This window comes from Aspergillus versicolor (genome assembly GCF_001890125.1).
Source record: "Aspergillus versicolor CBS 583.65 unplaced genomic scaffold ASPVEscaffold_1, whole genome shotgun sequence".
In the NCBI taxonomy this organism is placed as follows: Eukaryota; Fungi; Ascomycota; class Eurotiomycetes; order Eurotiales; family Aspergillaceae; genus Aspergillus; species Aspergillus versicolor.
In genome coordinates, this window is record NW_024467524.1 from 1,181,493 (window position 1) to 1,205,241 (window position 23,749).

A 23,749-nucleotide genomic window follows, 5' to 3' on the forward strand; every position below is an offset into this window, starting at 1 on the left:
CAAAGCCACGGTTCTGTCTGATGTAGTTGGGAAACGGCAGAGATTCGCCGTGTCCATCTCCACTTGAATGGTTGTCTACCACCCTAACATCTCTCCAGATTAAAGGCCCAAAACCTATGGCAATTAAGCAATGAAGGGGTTGAGGTCGTCAACCTCTCGAAATTTGTCAGGCGTGGGGGTTGGTTCAAAAATAGTACTAGCACTCTTTAGGGCAGAAAGCCGTGTGGTGCTGGCTTCATGCAACTTCGCATAGATGGAGAGACTGTCAGCTCTATTACACGCGACCTGGAACTGCGGATCATCGGAGATCCTCAGCTAGCGTGCCGTCAAGTGACACAAGTTTGATATTAAATCGACTGTTTAGATAGGGAAGAGAACAGAAACGCCGGGTCTAGTCTATTGTATCACGAGATAATAAGATAACGGCGTGGGCGACACGACAACGCTTTTTTTTTTCTTTCCTTGTGGAAGACGCCTTCGTGTGACACTGTTGGGGAGGTGTAGGTAAAGTAAAATAAAAGAAATAAGCACAGACCCTTGGAGGATGGGTGGCTTGAGTCATTAATGGTCTTCTTATACAGTGATGACACGGATACTGAAGAGAACAGAGAATGCAGGGGAAACCTTGTCGGATGTGAACTATAACTACTTTACTACGTAGTTACTTATTACTTTACTTTACTAATCAAAGTCTAATGAATCGATTGACTATGTTCAAGCCAAGGTAAGTACAGACCAAACGCCAAAGTGTATCCCCAAAATGTATGTACCAAACTTTTGAAAGACAAAACAAAACGATGTAGGTACAATTAAGGCAGCGAGGGAGGGAAGCAATGAATAACGATATTATGCCGACCGCAGTATCAGAGTACTAGTATAGTAGAAACACGTATGTATGGATGTATGTATAAGTCGGGACGACTGAAAGAAGTTCAAGTCTAAGCATGGTCATCGAAGACGAGGCGCTTCTGGTCCCACGCCTTCTTCGCCAGGTCCAGCAGTGTATCCAAGTTTCCGCTGTTCTCGCACATGCTGCGGAAGAGGCCGTCTTCGTTGTTGACAAGAGTCCAGGGGTGGTCGAATTCGACGACCTGGCCGTGGTCGAGGACTAGGACCTTGTCGTAGTCAATGATTGTTTGCAGGCGGTGTGCAATTGTGATGATTGTGTTGTTGCGGAGCTCGCGGAGGGTCTCTTGGATCTTGGCGTCTGTGGTATAGTCAATAGAGGCGGTGGCTTCGTCCATCATCAGAACCTTGGGGTTCTTGAGGAGGGCTCGGGCAAGGCACAATAGTTGTCGTTGGCCTTGTGACAGGTTGGAACCAGACTCCGAGACCGGGCTCTCGAGGTTGTGGAAGATGTTCTTATTGTCCAGGATAGGGCCAGAAGCCATATTGGCTTCGGACGCCGCGGTCGAGCCGAGAGTCAAAGTGCTGGATGTCACCGGCGTCGCTGTGCCAGACGTCCCAGAGCCGATTAGATGCACACGGCGAATAGCAGTGAGCATCTGCTCATCGGTAAAGTGCCCAAACGGATCCAGGTTGCTTCTGATCGTTCCAGTAAAGAGTGTCGGGTCTTGAGGAACGATAGTGATGGCTTCTCGCAGGTCCTTTAGTCCAATGCTTCCAATGTCCACGCCATCGATGTTGATTTGTCCATTCTCAGCCTCCAGGCCGCGGAAAAGAGCGAGGGCGAGAGAACTCTTTCCAGCACCGGTACGACCAACGATTCCAACCTTTTCTCCTGACTGCACAGTAAACGAGACTTCGCGCAGCACTGGATCAAGGTCGGCGCGGTACCGAGTGGTATAACTGGCAAACTGGACAGCGCCGTGAGTAGGCCAGTTGGCAGGCGGTCGTGCCTCTTCGATGACTGGAGGTGCTTCCTGTTCCACCTCTAAATACTCCTTAACTCGCTCGACAGAGTTCATGCTTTGTTGAACCTCAGAGTAGAGACGAACCAACCACAAGACGTTCTCCGTGAAGGTCACCGCGTATGTCAGGGAAAGACCGGCGGCACCTGCATCAATTCTTCCAATGTTCAATAGGATAAACGACGCCGTCACAAAGGACACCAGGGCTCCGGTGATATCAACACGGAATGCAAGCCATCTATTCGCGGCCCAGAGATAGATGTGAGGCCGATTGTAGGAGTTAATACGCTGGTGGTTGTCCACAAGGAATCTCGGGCCATCGCCGTAAGCGCGGATAGTCACGATGCCGTTAAGTGTCTCACCGAATTGTTGATATAACGGGCTCCGCTGAACAGACTCTAGACGTTTCATATCGCGAGACGCGTTCAGATAAACGGCTCCCAAGGCAAAGTAGACCATTGTGATGAAAACAGCGGCGACCAAGAATCCAGGGGTGATGATCGAGATCAAAATCACAATCATAATGACGGATGCCAAACTGTGGAGCGCGCCAATCGCGACAGGCGCAACCTCTTGGTCAATGGCTTCAACGTCCTTGGAGAACCGGTTCATGAGCTGACCGAGGGGTGTCGAATCAAAGAACTTGAACTTGGCGTGCATGACTGTCTTGAGAAGACGCTTGTGGATGCTGCGAGACGCATGCAAGGAGCCCCAGAAGAGTACACCTTCTCTGGTTGCCGAGATGGCGATGTAGAAGACACCTAACAGAGCATAAATACCAAGGTAGAACGCGACATTCACATCGTTACCAGAGTCCGTCGCCTGCGTACCAAGCTGAGGTGCTAGGCCAAAAGTACGCGGGACACTAACAACGTTGAACGACGGGAGCTTGAAATGAGACATAGCAGCATATGTACCCTCGTTATCAACGTCGACTTTGTCGGTCCCATACGAGTTTGCCCACTGTCGAATCCAGATGTTGGTCGAGACAGAGCCGAGTTGCTGCAGAGTAAAGACAGCGGCCGCAACCACCCAGTAATACCAGGGCCCCATGGAGAGAAGATACATCTTGATGATCGGCCATTTGATGCTGCCAACAGACTTCGCCTCTGCCAGCCTAGACTTGGCTGTGGCTGATTTTTGGACCGTTTTGCCGGGAGTTCCGTTAGTTGTACCATTGGCAGCGTGAGGTTCGCGAATGTCGGAGTCGGAGGGTCTGCGAGATCGAGCGGGAGTAGAACTAGCCCGAGAGCCGGGGCGTGACTTGATGAGTTCCTCACCAAGAGCCTTGGAAGCCCCCGGTTCGTCCGGTCGGCCCTTGAAGCTGATCTTACCGTTATCAACAGCAACGATGAAGTCGGCATAAGGAGCAGTGAGGGCAACATTGTGCGTCACAAGAATACAAGTCCGGTTCATCATCAGAGGACCACTCAGGGCCTCTTGGAAGATGTGTTTGGCAGTGTGCGAGTCAACGGCGCTGAGGCAGTCATCCAGAAGAATGTGACGGGCTTTGCTGTAGACGGCACGGGCAAGGGAAATTCTCTGCTTCTGTCCACCGGATAGACCAATACCCTTCTCGCCAACAAGAGTTTCATCACCCGAGTCCAAAATTTGGAGATCACGCTCCAGCGCGCATGCCTTGATCACGGCGTTATAACGGCGCTCGTCAAACGGAGAGGCGAAAGTGATATTTTCCTTGATGGTGTCATTGACGAGCCATGCTTCCTGCGCACAATAAGCCACGCTCTCAATAAGACCCGTACGAGGATCAACGGGCAGCTCGGCTCGGTTAGCAGTGCCCCCAGGCAGATAAACTCTTCCTTCCAAAAGCTTCATTTCTCCCAGTAAAGCCATCAACAAAGATGTCTTCCCTGAACCAGTCTGACCAGCAATGATGTTCAGCTTTCCGATTGAAAACTCCACGTCGACGTCGATTAAACGGAAGGTCTCATCCTGTTCGCCATTTTGATTCTTCTTGCCGGTTCCCCAGGTCAGGGTAGCGTTTTCCAAGGCAATCCTAGGCTCCGAGGCGTCCTCGTCCGCTAGCTGCTTGTACTTATCGGTCTCATCTTCGTTGAGGTATTTATCAACACGATCCAGGGAAACCTTCGACTCCTGCACGTGCGCCACCATGTCGGCGAGCTGGTCCAGAGGGATACGGAGCAGAGAGAACATGGAGAGGGCCGGGAACGCAATAGAGGGGGTCAATTTCTTGCCTTCAACCACGGTGTAGAGGAAGAACGAGGCGAGAGTGATCATAATCGGTGTCCCATACCAAATGGTAGCTGCAGTAGACCAGAGAACATAGCGGTACTTCAAAGCTCGAAGCTCGGCTCGGCGCTTTTCGTTCACAATGTCCTGGAATCGTTCCTCCCAAGCAAAGTACTTGATTATGCGAATGTTCTGAAGGATCTCGTTCGTCGAGTGAATGCGCGCATCGGTTCCTTTCAGGATTTGGTTCTGCAGCTTCGAAAATTTCTTGGCGATAATCAGGTTAATGGGAAGCATCAAAACCATCATGATTATACCAGCGAAAGAACTGAAACCCAGCAATCTATATAGAAGAGTAACCGCAATGACGATCTGTGTGGGCACACTGGCCCAGAGAAAGTGTAGATAGGCACCCACTTCGCTGACCTTGAAAGAATCGATGGCCATAAGGTTGATGATAGTGCCGATATTAGCAGATGCATCAGCTTCTTCCACAGGCTCTTTCTTATTTGAGGTATCGTTCTCCGGGTCAGTGGCAGCCTTCTTCTTTTTACGCCCAAAGGAGAGCAACTTTCGCTTCTTTTTGTCGGGAGCTTTTTCGTCGCTTGTACTCGCAGCTGCATCGATCGAGGGTCCGGCCTTTCGTCTCAGCGCCTTGGCATAAATCTCGCCGATTATAATGGCGCGAAGCTTCACGCCCATTCTGCGACCAATCCAAAGAGACTGTCCGTCGGCAACACCCTGCGTAGCTGCTGAGACAAACAAAAGGACGGCGTACAGCCAGGCGGCATTTCGCGTAGTTGACCTCGGATCCTCGACATACTCCAGAATCGCCTTAAGAAGAAGAGTAGGCAAGTACGTGAATAGGTTGGAGAATACAGTCCATGCACCTTGTATCAAAATAGTACCAGAAAAGTAGCGCAGCAGCTTGACTACCAAAGGACCCTTGTACTGTCTGCGACGGAAATCCTCCAAAACCGTAGAAGCCTTTTGCGATGCGGTAAGATTCCAGACGTCTTCCAGCTCTAGCGCTTGTCGATAGCCCTTGAGAATAAGCGGGTCCAACCAAGAGAACGTCGCCAAGGAGAGCAAGCTGGCAAGTGGATGCCTGGCGGGCTCCAATCCTTCTTCATGAGGAACAAGAACGGGTTTATTTCCTCTCCGCGTAGTTACAGCGAGCAGCAAAAGGAAGCTGGACAGCGAGAATTCGATCGCGGAGAGAGTCATGCCGCGCTTCGAGATCGGGTAAATGACGGACGACCGGAACACGAATACAGTGAATAGCCATTGCAGTCCATAGAGCGTAGCCGTATGATTCCAAAGTCTAGCCGACGAATGCAGCTGGCGGACGGAGAGGAGCAATCGCACCAGAACCAGGAACAGCAGATAGCTCCAGGAAGTCAACCGAGCCACAGCCGAAACACGGCCATCGTGGCCCCAGGCATCTGAAGACAGAACCAGGACACACACGACGACCTCTCCAATCAAGGCTGCAACTTCCAAAGAAACGAAGGCGATCTCGCCGCGGGGGCGGTCGAGCTCGAAATGCGGCTGTTCAAGTCGGGCGGCTTTGGAGAGCATTGGGTCCGACTCCTCCGCCAGGTCCTCGGCTTCCCTTGAATCTTGTGTATTTCCAACATCATCGCTTGGGAGAAGTGTATACGAGAAGCTCTTTCGAGAGAAGGTATAATGATAGGCAACGCGGGTCACAATCAGTAGAAGCGAAACGGCGCAGGCGGAAAGCGGCAAGATTTCTTGCAAATATCTATAATCAGAAAAAGAAGAAATAAATCATTAGAGAAATTCATCTACCCAAGTTCATTCATTTAAAGAGCCTACCTGCGTTGAAAACAACGAGAAAGATCATCGATCGCCCATACGGGCCCGTGGCATTGCGGGATCATGTCGGACGCAAAGCACGACAAAAATCGCAAAGACGAACTCCCTGGGTAAAACCCCACCTCTTTTTCAAGGCCTGATGGCGCGCGCAGTCAGGGCGGCCAGAGTGAGGCGAGGACAGACTTTTCCGGGAAGCTGGTCGCGGTTCTAGATCGTAGCCAAGCTTAGAACGAGCGGCGAGGCAAACATGGCCAAGCAGCGGATTATACAATAAAGAATAGCGAATACGATTGACTCTCCAGCCCTGGCGGATTGTTACAACAAAGAAAGTCGAGGAATAGCGGCCGACAATCGACAAAGACGTGAGGTCGAGAGGCAGAAGCGATGGCCAGGAAGGATGGGACGGCGACTCCAGCAGTTAGTAAGAGCGGGACATCACAGACCAAGTGGGCCGTCACCGCCCATCAGACGCTGCTCTCTTTCTAACCAAATCGAGTGCCCGTATCATTAACTTGCGTCTATCTGCGGAGTTCTTGCGCAAGGAACTGCCTGGCCTGGCGATGAGTCAATCGTCTTCGCCGCCACGTTGTGCGACGCCATGCGTGGTGATGGCTCAAGCTAAGCTGGTCTGAATTGGCCGCCGGTTTGGGAAGCGATGGTCCCCAAGCTCAAACCCAGACACTCCACTTGCGAACCTGAACATGAGGCTGGAACCTCCTGATTCTCATTCCACCGCTGCCTGAGCCTCGAGGTCCCCAGCGGTGCTGCCTCGCCGTTTGCCGTTCCGCATTCCAGGCGACCGCAACCCGGCTAGATTGATAAGACCGGAGCGTCGGTCACTCGGTCAAGGATGCAGCAGATTGGCAAATTGGAGCAAAGGCTGCAACATCAACCCAGCTAGTGCGTGCATCCTGCATCCTGCTCGTGACACACTCGCCTGCCGTCTACACCGGTTATTGGGTATACGATGGGGTCCTCACGAGCGCACAGACACGGCCACCGTTGGACCTTTGGACAGAGGACACCGTGGAGAGCTACGGATAGATGCTAGAATATGATATACATTAGGGATAGAAAACAACTGCTGCATGAATCCCCACTTAACCACCGTTCCCCCGCTTTCCGACAGCAGTCAGATTTTTAGAGGGCAGACCCGGAAAGGCCGAGCCTTTGCAGCGCCACTCCGGAACGTTCCGTTATCGGGTGCTCGCCACGATCGCCTCAGGCTTGTCGAGAATGGATGAACGGCATGACATGACTGATCTCGGATCTGCCTCTTAGCCACCTCGCTTTCTTTGCTTTTTCTCTCCCCCTTTGTTCCTCTTTCTCATCCTCAACTCCTCAACACTCCTTCACTCTACTTAACCGCCGCCCTCTGCCTGCAGCGACCGGCCCCATCCTGCTCTCCTCATTGCCACCGTCACCATGGCTGAGCGTATTCTGATGAACGAGTTCAAGGCTCTCTCGCAGGAGCCGTGGGTGAACCTCGAGCTGAAGAACGACGACATCTTCAACTGGACCATCGGCCTCATCGTGCTGAACCCAGACTCCTTATTCTACGGCGGCTATTTCAAAGCCGCCATGAAGTTCCCTTCAAATTACCCATACTCGCCGCCAGGTACCCTTCCTTGCCTATACTCCCTCGCCCCTCTAGGCAGCCACTAACACAACCCCAGAATTCCGCTTCCTCCGCCCCCTCTACCACCCAAACATCTACACCGACGGCAAACTCTGCATCTCAATCCTACACTCGCCCGGCGACGACGAAATGTCCGGCGAACTCGCATCGGAGCGCTGGTCCCCCGCGCAGCGCGTCGAATCCGTCCTCATCTCAATCCTCTCCCTCCTCGACGACGCCGAGGTCTCGTCCCCCGCAAACGTCGACGCGGGCGTTCTCCTCCGCAAGGAACCCGAGCAGTATAAAGAGAAAGTGCGCAAATGCGTCGAGGACTCCAAGGCCGATATCCCCGAGGGGTTTGAGATGCCGACGCACGAGAGCACGACCAAGGGCGCGCCAAACAAGGCGGTTCTGCACGACGACTCGGACTTTTGGGCGGAGAGCGATGCGGACGATGATATGTTTAATGGGAGTGGGAGCGATCAGGAGGAGATTGACTCTGATGCGTTTGAGCAGGGCGATGAGTCGGCGAGTGATGATGAGTGAGTGGGCGAGCAGTCAGTGGTGTGCCTAGCCTGTTTTGATTTCTCGGGTGACGGGTTCATCTTTCAAGAATGGGCCGGACGGGGGGGGGGGGGGGGTTCTCTTCTCAATACAATTCGGCAGTGGCATAGCGAGGCGCATTCCGGCATGTTTTTTACGGTTTATATTATGATATCCAGCATTCGCGTTAGGAGGATTGCGTTGATAAATCAGAATTTCTCCTTTATATTCACTTTCAGTCGTAGCTATACCAAGAATTAACCCAGTAGAGTCGGGATAAACCCAACTTCCCATTAAATGATCGCGTGATAACCTTGGCAGCCTCTGCATAACTGAGTCCGTTTATTGTACGGCGGTTAGAGCCGACAAGGCAAATATATAATCTCACCATCTACGCTAAACATTCGTGACAGTTCAGGATTCAACACTCCAACCTACCTAATTGCGTGATGAATAGTAGAATGGCATCTTCAATTCAATAGAGAGCACAGACCTGTAGTAACTCCGTATTCTAGTCTAGAAGACCAAATGCAAATTAATGTCTATTTATGATAATACTCTATCATGTAACAATATAACACAAGTACTTACCCAGCCCAGCCCTAACCCAGTTACCAGTAGACCATAGTTATACCTTCGCCAAAACACCAACCTGCTCAGCAGAGGAATCCAGCCCAGCAATTCCCTCAGATCCAGTCGCCGAACCACTGCCTGAGCTATCCTTACGCAATAGTTTCTTCCTTGCAACAACAAGAACAGCCCACATCTGCTTCACCCCGCCATCAACAAGCGGATAGAAGATCGCCACAACAAGCGTAAACCACAGCCAGATCAGCGAGATGACAACCCAAGCGATGAAGAACTGAATAGTGTTAGAAATAAACCAAACTATATCGGGACGTAGATACTAGGAGGAAGAAGACGCACGCTTTTCGAGAAGACCATTCTCGCCCCAAACATCGGCAGCGGCCAGAGCAGGGCATGGCCTGTGACTGTAAAAACCGCCCAGAATGCAGCCCAGCGGCTCATGCGTTTGAGATACTTGGCTTTTTCGGGCGTGAAGAGTGGTTGCTCTATTTGTATTTCAATTTCTGCTCTGCTCTGGTCAGTGCTATGGGCTTTGTTCTCGCCCTCATCCGTGGTGACCTGCTCAATACGCCCAAGAACAGCCCAGTCGAATTCATGTTTCTGCAGCAGCGAGATAATCACCGTCGTCGGAAGCGGGACGAAGAACGAGGTGATGGTACCAAAGAGGCAAGGCAGAGTCCCCCCCGTCGCGGCGATAGTGATCTCGCCGTAGTAGGCATAAGCAGAGCCGAACCAGACAGCCAGTCCACAAACCATACCCACAATCGGGGAGATGATAGCGGCTTGTTTTGTCTGGCGCTTCCAAAGCAGGGCGAAGCACGTCGGAAACACGCCGGGGCAGGTGAAGAGGCCGATCATGTAGAGGAGCCAGGACATGTCGACGCCGCCCTTGTGGAAGGCTGTTGCGAGGGTGGAGATGAACAGCGATGTAGCGACGACGCCGATATGCGACCACCGCAGCAGCTGCGAGTTTGTGGGTGTCTTGTTGACATATGTCCCGTAGATATCGAAGGAAATGATGGAGCTGGTGGCGATCATCTGCGCGGAGGCGATGGAGGTCGTGGACATGAAGATTGTGACTAGGATAGCGCCTGCGCCGGCCTTGCCTGCGACTGCTTGCGCGACGTAAGGGAGGACGAGGCCTGCGCTGACTTCGCTGGAGGTCATTGGGTTGGGGAAGGTTGGCCATGCAGAGGTCTTTTCGAGAGCTAGGGCTGCGAGGCCGACGATGGTGCCGAATGTCCAGGGCACTGAGAATGAAGCGACGCCGCCGAGGACGTATCCTGGGACTGCGGCCTCGAAGTCCGCGGAGAATCCCTTCTGCCAGAACCCTGTGTCCATGAGGACGCCGCCGATGTTGCCGGTGATATGCAGGAGACCGAAGTATAAGCATTGCTCGCTGCGCATGGTGAGATGGGAGCCCTGGTAGTTGCCGGCGACGGGCTTCTCTTTATCGGCTGTGACGACGGCGTCGAATAAGGCCCCGATGGATCCGATCTCGTTCACGGCGATGACCTTGATGGTGAACCAGCAGAGGATGATCATGATGATGAACGTGTGCACGTAGTCCGTCAGAAACGTCGCCTTCAGCCCTCCAAAGTAGGTGTATACAGCCACGCCGAGAGGAAGCAAGTAGGAAGACGCAACAACGTCCATGCCCGTCAATGCACTGACACTTGTACTCGATCCGACGACCATACTCGTGAACACAAACGTGTTGTTCAACAGGCAGAGAAAGATCCAGAGCTGGTGCGCGGACTTGCCGTACCGCACCTTGATGATCTCCAGCAGCGTATGGGCATTAGGAGCACGTCGCTTCGCTTGGATTGCAAGATAGGCCATCAGCGTTATCATCGTACTGGCCGATGCTCCCCACCAGACACCGAGGGCGAGGCCGTAGTTGTACGTCAAGAGCGTCGCGCCCAGTAAGGCTGAACTGTACAGCCAGGACGATATCACTGCGCAAGACGTAAGGCCCGTACCAATGGTCCGATTGGCAACCATGAACGTCTCAGTGCTGCTGGCGTCCTCATTGAACGTCTTTTTCAGCATCTTGGTGACCCAAACCATGCCTATAGAATCAGCTATGCGTCTCGACCAGATATTAAAACTAGTAAAGCTTACCGAGGGCAAAGGCCACTCCAAGGCCGACAACGACGCCATATCCTGCACCTTGAGGCAGAGGAGGAGGTACTTGGCCTGACATGGCGTTCAGTATTGTTCTTGTTTATGGGTTTGAACAATATGAAGGCAAAAGCTGAACCTCCATCTCCATCACGGAAGGCTTTCTTTATGCGCCCCAGACTCATCGCTTCCTCCAACAGAGACTGCACATTGTGTTTTCAGGCGCGCAAATGATGCAATCCAATCGACTCCAACCGGCTCAGCTGGGCAGTGAGCGCTGTTCCTGACTACGGTTGTTAAAAGGCTATACCGGGTCAATCTGGCATGGCCAGTTGGAGAAGCAAAACTGCACGACTCGTTAGTGGATTATCTGATAGAAGAGCACGAATCATTCTCCTGCTTTGTGGTGCCGAAGGAGTGTTGGGGGAGATTGATAGTATGGTGCGATCCGTGTGGAAGCTGAGGTGCTTGCAGCCCTATCAAACATCCAGCCTACTCCAAGAGAGGATGGGCTTCCATCTAGAGCTCGTAAATGGTTGTGCTGCAATTTCGTGCTGGAGTATATATTATTTTTTCTCATCATATAACTAGTCCATTGCCCTGGTTTCTCGTCCAGATACTCCATTAACATAGAACAAGACAATCCATTCACAATGGGCGAAACTCCAAAGAAACAATGGATTCTAAACGGCTTCAGCATGAGCACACCCGGCCATCTAGCACCAGGTATGCACTGTCTCAAGGATGAGTTAAGGCAGTCCTACTAACCAATATTCAAACAGGTCTCTGGCGCCACCCGCGCAACCGCAGCACCCAATACACTGACATCGAATACTGGACCTCGATCGCCAAAGTCCTCGAGTCCGGCAAAATCCACTCCCTGTTCATCGCCGACGTCCTAGGCGCCTACGACGTCTACAAGGGCCCCGCAAACTTCAACCCGGGCCTCCCCGGCGTCGCCCAAATCCCCATCTCAGACCCCTTTCTCCCCATAGCCGCGATGGCCGCCGTAACCAAGCACCTCTCCTTCGGGATCACGGCGTCCACGACGTACGAGAACCCGTTCCTGCTTGCGCGGCGGTTCGCGACGCTCGATCATCTGACGAAGGGGAGGGTTGCGTGGAATGCTGTCACGAGTCATCTGGAGTCTGCGGCGAGGAATGTGGGTCTGGAGACGCAGATTGCGCACGATGAGCGGTATAAAATGGCGGATGAGTATTTGACGCTTACGTATAAGCTTTGGGAGGGGTCGTGGAGGGATGATGCTGTGGTTAGGGATGAGGAGGGCGGTGTTTATGCTCTTCCTGGGAGGGTGAGGAAGATTGACCATAGGGGGTGAGAGCTTCACTTCATACCTTGCGTCCATGACACTACTGTCACAGTAGTGCTGTGTAGCCCTAAATATTCGAGCTGACAAGCTTCAGGGAATACTTCCGCTCAGCAGGCCCACTAACCACCGAGCCCTCCATCCAACGCACGCCCTTCATCTTCCAAGCGGGCACCAGCACAGCAGGCAAGAATTTCGCAACCAAGCACGCCGAATGCATGTTTCTGGCCGGAATGGATCCGCAGGGAATCCGCAAGTCTGTGGACGACATCCGGGCCCGCGCAGTCGAGCATGGCCGAGACCCGAACAGCATCAAGACGATCACAGGGATCTTCGTGGTCGTCGACGAGACTGACGAAAAGGCACGCGCCAAGTATGAGGAGTACCTCAGTTATGTTGATCTCGAGGGCGCGGCGACCCTGTTCGGGGGCTGGACGGGGACGGACCTGTCGACGTTTAGCGAGGATGAGGACTTTAGATTCACGGGACCTGGTGCGATCCAGAGTCTTGTGAATAGTTGGACGGCGACGGTGCCTGGGACGGCGGGTCTGAAGTGGACGAAGACTCGAGTTGCGCAGGAAATTGCGCTGGGGGGTCCGCATGCACGGGCTATTGGGTCGCCGGCCACTGTGGCGGATGTTTTGGAGCAGTGGATTGAAGAGAGTGGGATTGACGGGTTTAATCTCTCGTATGCGGTTGCGCCTGCAGACTTTGAGGATATCGTCAAGTATCTGCTGCCAGAGTTGCGCAGGAGGGGCGTGTTCTGGGATGACTATGCTGCGTCTACTACGAGGGAGAATTTCTTCAATGATGGCTTAGGGCCTCGACTGAGAGCTGATCATCCGGGGTCCCAGTACAAGTGGGCTGCAGATAACTAGATATATAAGCGGATATGTACTTGATCTAGACACTATATAGTATGCACATCATAGTATGTCCTGGTAATCGGCCGTGGCCGGGGTATCAATCCACTGCTAAAATCGTAACAATTACAATAATCCTAGACTGTATCAAACGTCAATCTCCGTCGCCCGGGGAGTTGAAAATAACTCGGCTTCGAAGGAGTCAACACCACGAAGCGGCTCGGCCAGCATCAGAAAACTGAATAGCGTCTCATTGTACTGGAACCGCAGATCCGGCCGTAGCCCTTTATGGATCTTCAGTAGCTCACCCGTTGACCACCCGCGCTCTGGGTCTTTCAGATCTATGTCGCAGTTTTCTTCCAGGAGGTGCCATATAAAGCTCTCGCAGGCCGGATACCGGTCCAGCTCGTGCTTCCTGACGAGATTATTCAGGTAAACGAGAAAGCGCGCGGTCTTACTGGGAGAGTCTTGGTAATCCCAAAGCGCGGCGGTGATGTATATTAGAGCGGCGGTGCGGGTGATTTCTTGTGTTGGCACGTTGCGAACAACGTACATGCGGGAATCTTCGGGGACGCGGGAGGGACGGGGCCCGCTGGAGAGTAGAGAGAAGAGAGGACTATCCATTTGGAAGGCTGTGCGGCGTTGTGGAACGGAGGCGAGGTATTTTTCATCATTATGCGACTGCATCAAACCTTCTGCTGCGCGGAGGAATGTTACGAGCCATTCTTGGCCGTCTTCTCCCCAGCGGGCTGGAGATGAAGGCATCATGACATATCTGGTGTAGTGGAGAAAGACTTCGGCAAGCCCGCTAGTGCGAGGGCGTGTGCGCAGAATCTGTATCGCATGCTCTCTGTAGCCCCTAGCTTTCTCTTTAGTTCCAAACCTGTCCTCGTGGAGGGCTTGGCCAGCGAGTGCCATTGCTAGACTGTCGCCGTCGATTTTGATGCGGCCGTTCACAGCGTCCTCGACGCCTTTCGTGACGTTGGATAAATGATATTCGATCTCTCGGGTGTTACTATGATTGTATAATTGGGCCTTCCACCGAGCGCAATATGATAGAATGACCGCTTGGAATGATAAAGGATGGTTCATTGCTGTTTTGAAGGCGCACTCTTTCAGGTATTTATTCTGGCCCGACCAGTATGTCAGTTTATTCGTCCAGTAGTCTGCAAGCTCCATATCAGCGGGTGAGGTTATAGGAAGGCTGTCGAATGGGTCTTTTCTCGAGGCGTCCAGTACGGTCACCGGTGATGGCACGTAAGCGCTATCAGATGCGTCGGACTTCGACCTTGCGGGGCTTGCTGTGATTTTGGCATCGGGCTACAATTGAGCGGCAGCTGTTAGCGCAAACGCGCGAGAGGGCAAGTTGAAGATGCTTTGACCTACTGAGCTCAAGATGGGCGAGGAAATTCGACGGCGAGAAGGTACAAGATCGAGGGGTTGGCCATCTGCCGTCTCTGGCAGTTCTGCCTGCCTCTGCTCCCAGGGAAGATATGGAAACAGCCCGTTCACCTTCCGGTCGCTGCTCTGCCGGGAGTGCGAATGCCGCTGCTGTTTTCGCTTCTCTTGGACATGGTGTCGCATCACATGGGCTCGCTTCTCACGGGACGACGAATTCGAGTCGACAAAGTAAAAGGTCTGGCTTTTGGATGTCCCGTCGTTCCGCCTATGCCGTTTTAGCCGGAGGTTCTGGAGGTCTTCGCTAGCGCTCCCTGACGAAACAACATGTTAGGGACTCATGAATTGACACTGAAAACAAGAGCAGTAGAGTGCTCGGTGACCAACGCCGTAGATGAGACTCAGAAAAGCCGGCACGTGGTGCAGATAGGGTCTCAGCTTGAATGGGATCGGCCGAGAGGCACCTGTCGGTGGCCATAGCTGCGGAGGGGCAATTGAAGGGCGGATCGGGGAGGGAGGGCCGTCACGGCTTCATATTTGGGGATCGCTCAAGAAGGAGAAAGATCATTGACGGGGGTGGTTCCCCAGAGGGACGCAGGCGCTTCGCTTATCTGTGTCTGCTGCATTCCAGCAGGGCACCCTTCGCTCCAGGGACGAGTACGACAGCAGCAGCAGTAGCGCAAGCCGGACGAGTGGGGAGGGGTGGGAACAAATCGACAGCTCAGAGACCTCCGGATCGCAAACATTTCCTGCCCGGATTATTGGACGACGAGCTGCCGTCACTGCCACCGTCCTGACGCTTTTCCCCATTTTCCTCACGCTCGTCCGCTCAGACCTTGTCGGCCCCGCCCGATGAAGTCTAGCGGCTTCGCGCCGGGGGTCCGTGAGCGTGACCCGCAATATGTTATGTCAGCAGAAACCACTTAACGCGTCGGCGCATCATATTTCCGCCCGACGCGTTTCGTGTGTCGCACGCGTCCCGCAGAAATCAACGATCAACAGCCTCAACCCTGGGAAAGAATCAAAGATACCCCTCAAACACCCATTGCGGCCCCGATACAGCCTCATTCCCTCCGGCCTCGCTTGGGCTCTTCACCACCATGTCCTCGCTTTTCGACGCCGTCCTCCAGTCCGAGCTGGGCTCAACCGCCGGCTCTCGAGACGACCGAGGGCCTCAATCAGACGGCTTCCCCAGCTCACGCCCACAACCGCTCTCCGAGAGCAATGCTCCCATGAGCGATGCAAATGCCTTCCCTGATGATCAGGTCGCAGAAACAAACGGGTCGACGACCACCCGGCTGCGAAATCCATATGTCCCTGGCCCGCCCCCTGTGGTTGATTTGGCTGGTGAAAAGGTACAGCAGGCCTTTGAAGAGCTGCTGGAAAACTACAAGGAAGAAGCTGCACCGACACCAAACCCTCCGCCATCTTCAGCTGCCATGTCCAAAGAATACTACGTTTCCCAGATCCATGGAATGGCGAAATGGGAATTGTCTACGCTCTATGTCGACTTTACACATCTCACCTCACTCGATAACCCAATTCTGGCGGATGCGATTGCAAACCAATACTATCGATTCCAGCCGTTCCTCGTCAAGGCTCTCCACAACTTGATCGCCAAATACGAGCCTGAATACTTCATGTCTCACCGTCAAGCCACCAGCAGCGTCTCGTCCCAGGCTGGCACCTCCATGATGGCTGGCAACTCTAGCGTATCCGACGACCCCAAATTGGCGCGAACAATTCGCGAAAAGACTCGGCACCAGCAGACTGATAAGCTATTCTCTCTAGCATTCTACAACCTCCCTCTAGTTTCCAGACTGCGACAGCTTCGAACATCGCAAATCGGAAAGCTGCTCTCCGTTTCCGGTACTGTCACGCGCACATCTGAAATCCGACCAGAATTATCCCTCGGAACCTTCATCTGTGAAGGCTGCAGAACAGTTGTCTCCAACGTCGAGCAGACGTTCCGCTACACACAACCCACGCGGTGCCCGAACAGTACCTGCGGAAACACTCTTGGATGGCGCCTGGATATCGGAAAGAGCACATTCGTTGACTGGCAGAAGGTGAAGCTACAAGAGTCGTCTCACGAAATCCCAACCGGTAGTATGCCGCGGACCATGGATATCATCCTACGTGGTGAAATGGTCGATCGCGTCAAGGCCGGTGAACGCTCTATCTTTACTGGTACACTCATTGTTATCCCCGATGTCAGCCAGCTGGGTCTACCAGGTGTTCGACCCGAGGCAGTGCGCGACAACACTTCCTTCCGCGGCAACGATGCTGGGGGCTCTGGAGTTAGCGGGCTGAAGGCGCTTGGTGTAAGAGATTTGACCTATCGGTTAGCTTTCTTATCATGCATGGTTACCCCTGATACGACAACGCCTGGTCAACAAACGAACCAGCAACTGAGCGGCCAGTCTAATAGGATTCTCGGCTCGCTTAACCAGAACCCCGACCCAGACCCTGATGATGATAAGGCACAGGAGGCGTTCCTTCAGAGTCTGAGTCCGTCAGAGGTCCAGGATCTGAAAAGCATGGTTCATTCCGAGTACATCTACTCCCGCTTGGTAGACTCCATGGCGCCTATGATCTACGGTCATCGTCAGATTAAGAAGGGTCTGCTTCTACAGCTTGTAGGAGGTGTGGCCAAAACCACTGCGCAAGAAAGCTTGCAACTTCGTGGTGATATCAACATCTGTGTTGTGGGTGACCCGTCAACAAGTAAAAGTCAATTCTTGAAGTAAGTGCTCAACAACGACCAAATATGCTGTTCTCCTACTAACCAAAATTAGGTATATCTGCTCGCTGCATCCCCGCGCCGTCTACACCAGTGGTAAAGCTTCATCTGCCGCTGGTTTAACCGCATCGGTCGTGAAGGATGCCGAAACTGGAGAATTCACCATCGAAGCCGGTGCTCTCATGTTGGCTGTATGTCACCCCCAATACCTTATTTAATGAAATGGAAACTAACCCAGCCAGAACGGCGGCGGTATCTGCGCGATCGACGAATTCGACAAAATGGACATTGCCGACCAAGTCGCAATCCACGAAGCAATGGAACAACAAACCATCTCCATCGCCAAAGCCGGCATCCACACGACCCTCAACGCACGCGCCTCAATCCTCGCGGCCGCAAACCCCATCGGTGGCCGCTACGACCCCAAAACTACCCTCCGGGGCAACCTCAACTTCTCCGCTCCGATCATGTCCCGTTTCGATCTGTTCTTCGTCATCCGCGATGAACCCAACGCCGAAGTCGACCGCAACCTCGCTGACCACATCGTCAACGTCCACATGAACCGCGACGAGGCCGTCGAGCCCGAGTTCAGCACCGAACAACTCCAGCGCTACATCCGGTTCGCGCGCACCTTCCGCCCTGTTTTCCGCGACGAGGCCAAGACCCTCCTCGTCGAGAAGTACAAGGAGCTCCGCGCAAACGACGCACAAGGCGGCATGGGCCGCTCCTCGTACCGTATCACAGTGCGTCAGCTTGAATCGCTGATTCGATTGTCCGAAGCCATTGCCAAGGTCAACTGCGTTGAGGAGGTGGTACCCAAATTCGTCCGCGAAGCCTACGATCTTCTCCGACAGAGTATCGTCACGGTGGAGAAAGACGATGTCGAAGTCGACGACGATGAAGACGCTGCTGCAGCCGCTGCTGCAGTCGCAGATGCCGAAAACGATGATGAGATGCTCGACCGAGATCGCGATGGCGACAGTCCGATGCGCGAGGACGCCGGCGCCACCACCGAGCAAGCTGCCCAGCCGCGCGCCGCCAAGACAAAGATCACATACGACAAGTACATGAAGATCCTGAACCTGGTGGTGCGACGGATCCGCGAAGACGAGGCGGCTGCAGGGGAGGGTGTCGAGCAGGAAGACCTCCTCGTGTGGTACCTCGAGCAGATCGAATCAGAGCTGAACAGCGAAGAGGATCTGCAGAGGGAGCGTAGCCTCGCGTCCAAGGTCCTCAAGCGCATGGTTAAGGATAACATTCTGATGCCGATTCGCGGGGAGGGGCTCGTTGATGTTAATGAGGCTTCGGAGGCGCAGGCCGACAAGACGATTTACGTGCTTCATCCGAACTGCGCGATTGATGAGGAGTAAACACTGTTTGTCTAGTGGAGCATATTATGATGAATATGTGCATGGAGTCGGTGGAGTGTGTTCTGGTTATGAGTGACGATGCTCTGATACTCTTTTATTTGTTATATCATATCCAAGTACAGTAATTTTTCATGACATGTCATAGATCGTTAGTTATGTTATGTATGGGACTAGGTGCATGGGTTCTTGGTTTACTCATGAAAATCAATCAATCATATTCTTCAGCATAGCTCTCCATTGCCTTAATATTACTATTCGGCTTAGCTACTGCAGTGGAAATAAATCTTCGAAACGTGTATTATTTATTATTACTTCATCTTCTAACACAAGAAAACGTAATATATCCCCAAAAAAAATCCCACCCTAGATGGTCGTGCATGTGTTCATCAACCATCATGACACCTGGGTATCAAATATATCAAAGATCGGGGAAAAGACATAGATAAAAGAAACAGCGGAGTCATCGACATTATAACGTTTGCCCTTGCCGAGCTCCAGAGTAAATAGTTTATAATTGTTAACAGCTTAGTAGTAGATCTTCTCCTCGTAGATTGGAGGGTGGCCGCCATCGACGTCCCAGTGGATCTTGTTCTTCTCGTCCAACCAGGCATCCGCATCGGTAATGGGGATGACACGGCCGGTGTGTTGGATCTCCTGGGCACTGATACCCATCTCGTCACGGGGGATCCAGAGAAGAGGAGCCTGGGCGCTAATTGCCGGGTGGAAGTAAGCGTGCGACTCGACCTCGGGGGAATAGGTGGCTGCATCCGCGCCGTTGGGAATCCACTCGCGCAGCTGGTGGTATCCAGCGTACTTGTCGGGACGGAGGTACTTAACCAAGAAGTTGGCCTGGGGCTGCACGGGGGTAGCGTGGGTGATCCCCTTCTCGGCATCGTCGACGTCTGCGCCGTTCTCGTGGCCGTTTGAGGCACCGTTGGCTGGGGCGCCAGCGGTGATGCCGTGGTCTTCGACCTTGGCGTCGTTGTAGGGAATGCCCTCGCGGCGGAGGAGGGATTCCTCTTCGGCCTCGAGGTTCTTGGGGAGGTAGTTGATGAGAGGCTCAAGGGCGGCGTTGAGAGAGACGTGGTAGATGATCATGGTAATGAGGAGGATGATCGTGAGGATCAAGGGTCCAAGAGCGATTCTCTGGGCGCCAGTCGCGATGGCAAAAAGACCGATCAGGCAAACCACAAGCAGATAGCACCCAACGGTGATTTGCTGCAATCCGCGGGTAAAGCACTTGCCCTGAACGTCAATGTCTGCGTTGGAGACATACAGCAAGTTGTAGCGGTAAGCAAAGTAGAAGAGGTAAAGACCAATGGTTGCGAAACCCAGAACCAGGGGTGCAATGCAAGAATACGTAATTGCTAGATAGCGGTCAGATAAAGTCACGTTGACACTGATGGGATAAATATGCAATACGCACCAATAACAGCCAAGAGGGTGAAAACAGGGTACACCGTTCCCCAACCCAGACCTGCAAGGTTCGACCAGCGGGTGTACATCTTGCGAGGAGTGTTATCCAAGAATTTGCCGAGAATCTTTCCAATAATCACACCACCAATCTGCAAGAGGGCACCAGAGCTGAACGACAACCCCTGCAGAACGATATAAGAGATGTAGAAGTTCGAGGCTGTGGGAAGCTTCTTGGCGAGCAAAGAGGCAGCAGAGGTAGGGTCGTCAATGATTTTCGTAGCGACACTAGTGGCGGACGAAGCAAGCGTAACAACTAGGAACACCTGGACCACCTGGAAGAAGAAGTAAAAGTTCTGGGTGGTCAATTCGACTTGTGCCAAGCTAGGAGCACCACCAATCTTTGCCATCACTAAAGAAAACGTCTGTCAGCTCAAAGTCTAGTCAACGACCCGGGTAGTAAACTTACATCGGAGAATGATGGGGAGCAGCGCCATGAGAACGGCCATCAAAATGGTAGGAAGGAGACCAGTGATGGCACCCAAGATCCACCCGGGAACATGAGTAATGAATTTGAGGAAAGGAACCATGTCAGTCAAGTTGTTGATGTTCGAAAGGGCACCAACGAAGGCCGTGGGGATAGCCCAGAAGATGACTAGCGCGCCGACGAATGCGCAAGAGGCAGCATAACGGATTATGCGCTCCCACCACTTGATGCGCAAGTTAGACCAGATGACTTGGGTTGGATCCAAACCGATATAGCGCGGTGCCATGTGCAGAGGAAGGTTGTGAGCCACAGACTGGTAGGCCAATTGCGCATCTGCCTGGGTGTGGAATTCGACAAAAACGGACGAAACCAGCTTGGCCTCGCCAGCTCGGTGCTTCGCCTGGAGTTCCTCAATTTCTGGGGTGAGGCGTTCAATTTCGGACCGGGCCCAGTTGATAGTATCGACTTTCTTTCCGATGATTGGCTTGAGGCGGTGCGTAGGGCGGTTCTTGGGCTGGACCCAACGCGCGGCAACGGAACCAGACTCGCCATCATCTTCAGCTGTTGCAGCGATAGTTGGCTCTTCCTCGGCGTTTCCTCCCTTCTTCAGGGCCTTCAGGCGGGCGCCGTTGGCCAATCGGATCAGTTTAGTTTCAGCAGCTTCGAGCTTGATACCGGCAGCTTCGCGCTCGTCGACCTTTTTAGCCAGCTCCTTCGTGTCAGTAGTGAGCCAGACATTCTTGACCTTGTTCACGCCAAACATCTCGCGAATCTTGTCGGTACTCAAGTAGTCTTGGGGAACGGTAGTGAAAAGGACGGTACGAGAGGAGAGGCGGGTTGCGTAGGAGCGAGAAAGCGAGTACGCCTGGCGCAGGTTGATGTAGAAGATGCTCTCACGGGTGATAGTGAAGAAAACGAATCCAACGAAGACCCAGGCAACGAGGGCATGGGCGAAAAGACGCGCATATCTCGTCTCGCTGACATTGGAGAAACTTAAAAGGTCTAATTGTACGTTCCCACCACCGCCGGTGGCATTGACCGGGAACAGGATCGGGAAGGTGATACAGCAGCCGACGAAGCAGATGGCGGTCATGAGTTTGAGGAAGCGCAGAAGAAGGTAGGCATCCATAGAGTGGTGTTGCAAAACATATTCGTCGGGCAGTTTGTACATATCTTTAATCCAACCCAGGAGCCCAGTCGACGACGGAGGGGTACGTTCCGACGGTCGCAGAGATCCAAGGTAGGTACGGGGCATATACATGCGGCGCTCGCTGCGTCTCAAGATCACGAAGAGGATGACCATCACGGCCGCGACAACCAGGGCGGGCACGAGGACCGTGACGAGACTGGAGGCCGAGTTGGAGGCAGCTTGGGGGTCCTCATTGTCCTACCAGGGTCAGACATGCTGGGAACGCGACCGAGCTCAGCGAACTGGCAATACTTACAGCCATGATGAAGTTTGTTGACCGCCAGCGACGGTGTTTCAACTCAGGGATAGCTTGATCGGAGGGCGATTGATAGCGAGCTCAGGGGGGCAAGCCGCAGCACAGGAAGTCGACCGATCGATGAAGACCACCAAAAGGGACGACAGAGCTGAAATAGAATGCGAGAAAAGAATGGAAGGGAATTTAATAAATAAAATAGGAAAGCCAAAAGAATGGAAGCACGGTCGGAAAAATGAGCGAAGAGGGGCAAACCCAGGACTGGACTGGAAGAGGGCCACGCAGGAAAAACAAACGCAGAGAGAAAAAGCAAGCCCTTGAGAGCGAAAAGAGTGGAATGCAGCTCTGGGCCAGTCAGGTCGCAGGGATGTGTGGATGAAACAAAAGAGGGTGATGACGACTTGACTCGACGGCGGCTGCAAGGTTGAAATTGAAGTCTGGCTCGATCCAGCCGTGCGATCGTCGATACTGCCAGCCTACCGAGACTCCTCTGCACGCTACAACAAGTTACTACGGTGCCCAGAGGATCAGGACAGGCACAGGAACAGGCACAGACAACAACAGCAACATAACAGAGCGATGGCTGTTCCTGAAGCCTTACTGACTGACTGAGGATATTGCGAACACGTTCTCAGCGGAAAGATCTTTCAAGTGAGATCCAAATCAAAGTTCCAATAGATCGTCCCCTAGCGCGCCCTTAGTGCGACTCGAGCGCCGTCTCTCTCTCCATGTGGCGAATTGCTTTCTCTCTGGATACAGCTTCCAGAGTGCCAGAGGACACCGTCGTCTGTCCACCTCTTCTTGGTCCTGATATCATCTGCCACTGTTCGCGTCAACACAGCAGCCAGTGTTGCACCATTCATGTTGTATCTTCCCTGCTCAAGGTGACGTCTGCCAACACGCAATCACATGACAGCTCATTCCGGCGTGCCAGATAGAGAAATCCGATCGGCCAGGGATTATTCCCTGGAATCAGAAAGCCCTGCGAAATGCTGGATGATCGACGTTTGCCTTATCTATTTTGGACGATGAGCTAAAGGATTGACCTCTGTCAGGCAGGCTCCTGCGCGAGCTCTCCAGATTGGCTTTCATAAAGCCATCGCTGAGTTCAATGGTTGAAGCTGAAATCCCAGGCTGCACTCAACCCGCCCTTTCTCGTGTTGATCTCCATTATCTGAGCCGCGTTGCGAATTGCTCAACAGTCAACAGTCAACACGGGAGAGCACGAACCTCGGCGATTCCGGTAAGGTTTTTTTTTTTTTTTTTGGCCGACCATGAACCACGGGATTACCTGGCATGTTCGCACTTTGAAAATCCTTAACTTTGGATCGTGGAGTCGAACACCACCCTTCCAATTCTCATCTCCCAGAACCAAGGTTACTGCTCGGACACGAGTCTCATTCGGGCTTCTGCAGCTGCGCTAGCTCGGCTGAGATTTCCTCTTGCACGCCTCTTCCAGCCACTGCCACGGTCGGTCCAGTTCCACTGTTCAGTGCTCACTGTCCACTATCCACACTGTACCGCCACTGTGGCGTAAAGGTGTGGCGTCAGCCCTCCGCTTCTCCACTCTCAGGCATTGGGTTTCCTGGAATTGGGGTCTTCAACTTTCCGACTGTTGTATGATTGCATCATGAATGCCCCCGGAAATATTTTCAGATGCATTGCTGCCCATCGGAGTGAGGAATGCGCGAGCTGGGGGATTTCGGGGGTATCCCTTCCTCCCACCTACTTGGTCGAGTATCCCTTGTTGGTTCATCCCTGACACGCAGATTACAGAGGTCCGATCGTAGAAACCCTTACGTTCTGTACTCCGTAGTTGTGAAGGCTCAATTTCAAGTTCTGAATTACCTTGGTTTTGCAGATTGTCAAAGCTCCAGAGGAGTCCGTGCAATCGATGGCCAAGTATTGACAG

General features: G+C 53.0%; 8 protein-coding genes across 8 annotated transcripts; 4 read left to right on the forward strand and 4 right to left on the reverse strand.

Annotated features, from left to right (window-relative positions):
• Positions 1–938: 938 nt before the first annotated feature.
• Positions 939–5,986, reverse strand: ASPVEDRAFT_77999 (putative ABC bile acid transporter; the record flags this gene model as incomplete). Its single annotated transcript, XM_040816469.1, has 2 exons — positions 939–5,847; positions 5,922–5,986. 2 exons carry the CDS (start codon positions 5,984–5,986, stop codon positions 939–941), a joined length of 4,974 nt encoding a protein of 1,657 aa, XP_040661984.1.
• A 1,024-nt stretch (positions 5,987–7,010) lies between these two features.
• Positions 7,011–8,433, forward strand: ASPVEDRAFT_35590 (uncharacterized protein). The gene is made up of 2 exons (XM_040811026.1): positions 7,011–7,539; positions 7,598–8,433. The coding sequence occupies exons 1-2, from the start codon at positions 7,347–7,349 to the stop codon at positions 8,083–8,085; spliced, it is 681 nt and encodes a 226-aa protein (XP_040661985.1). The 5' UTR covers positions 7,011–7,346; the 3' UTR covers positions 8,086–8,433.
• Positions 8,434–8,710: 277 nt separating this feature from the next.
• On the reverse strand, positions 8,711–10,876 carry ASPVEDRAFT_78001 (sodium:solute symporter family protein; the record flags this gene model as incomplete). Its single annotated transcript, XM_040816470.1, has 3 exons — positions 8,711–8,944; positions 9,010–10,742; positions 10,795–10,876. The coding sequence occupies 3 exons, from the start codon at positions 10,874–10,876 to the stop codon at positions 8,711–8,713; spliced, it is 2,049 nt and encodes a 682-aa protein (XP_040661986.1).
• Positions 10,877–11,462: 586 nt separating this feature from the next.
• On the forward strand, positions 11,463–13,309 carry ASPVEDRAFT_157549 (LLM class flavin-dependent oxidoreductase). The gene is made up of 3 exons (XM_040808543.1): positions 11,463–11,520; positions 11,577–12,129; positions 12,219–13,309. The coding sequence occupies exons 1-3, from the start codon at positions 11,493–11,495 to the stop codon at positions 12,997–12,999; spliced, it is 1,362 nt and encodes a 453-aa protein (XP_040661987.1). The 5' UTR covers positions 11,463–11,492; the 3' UTR covers positions 13,000–13,309.
• On the reverse strand, positions 13,132–14,558 carry ASPVEDRAFT_58255 (uncharacterized protein; the record flags this gene model as incomplete). The annotated part of the gene is made up of 2 exons (XM_040815412.1): positions 13,132–14,281; positions 14,497–14,558. 2 exons carry the CDS (start codon positions 14,556–14,558, stop codon positions 13,132–13,134), a joined length of 1,212 nt encoding a protein of 403 aa, XP_040661988.1.
• Positions 14,559–15,482: 924 nt separating this feature from the next.
• ASPVEDRAFT_119747 (MCM DNA helicase complex subunit MCM6) lies at positions 15,483–18,495 on the forward strand (the record flags this gene model as incomplete). The annotated part of the gene is made up of 3 exons (XM_040805732.1): positions 15,483–17,128; positions 17,181–17,316; positions 17,368–18,495. 3 exons carry the CDS (start codon positions 15,483–15,485, stop codon positions 18,493–18,495), a joined length of 2,910 nt encoding a protein of 969 aa, XP_040661989.1.
• An 80-nt stretch (positions 18,496–18,575) lies between these two features.
• ASPVEDRAFT_224728 (uncharacterized protein) lies at positions 18,576–18,941 on the forward strand. The gene has a single exon (XM_040809489.1). It carries the CDS (start codon positions 18,656–18,658, stop codon positions 18,860–18,862), a length of 207 nt encoding a protein of 68 aa, XP_040661990.1. The 5' UTR covers positions 18,576–18,655; the 3' UTR covers positions 18,863–18,941.
• A 79-nt stretch (positions 18,942–19,020) lies between these two features.
• Positions 19,021–21,698, reverse strand: ASPVEDRAFT_48478 (putative DUF221 domain protein; the record flags this gene model as incomplete). The annotated part of the gene is made up of 3 exons (XM_040814014.1): positions 19,021–19,862; positions 19,922–20,320; positions 20,378–21,698. The coding sequence occupies 3 exons, from the start codon at positions 21,696–21,698 to the stop codon at positions 19,021–19,023; spliced, it is 2,562 nt and encodes an 853-aa protein (XP_040661991.1).
• Between the last annotated feature and the right edge of the window lie 2,051 nt (positions 21,699–23,749).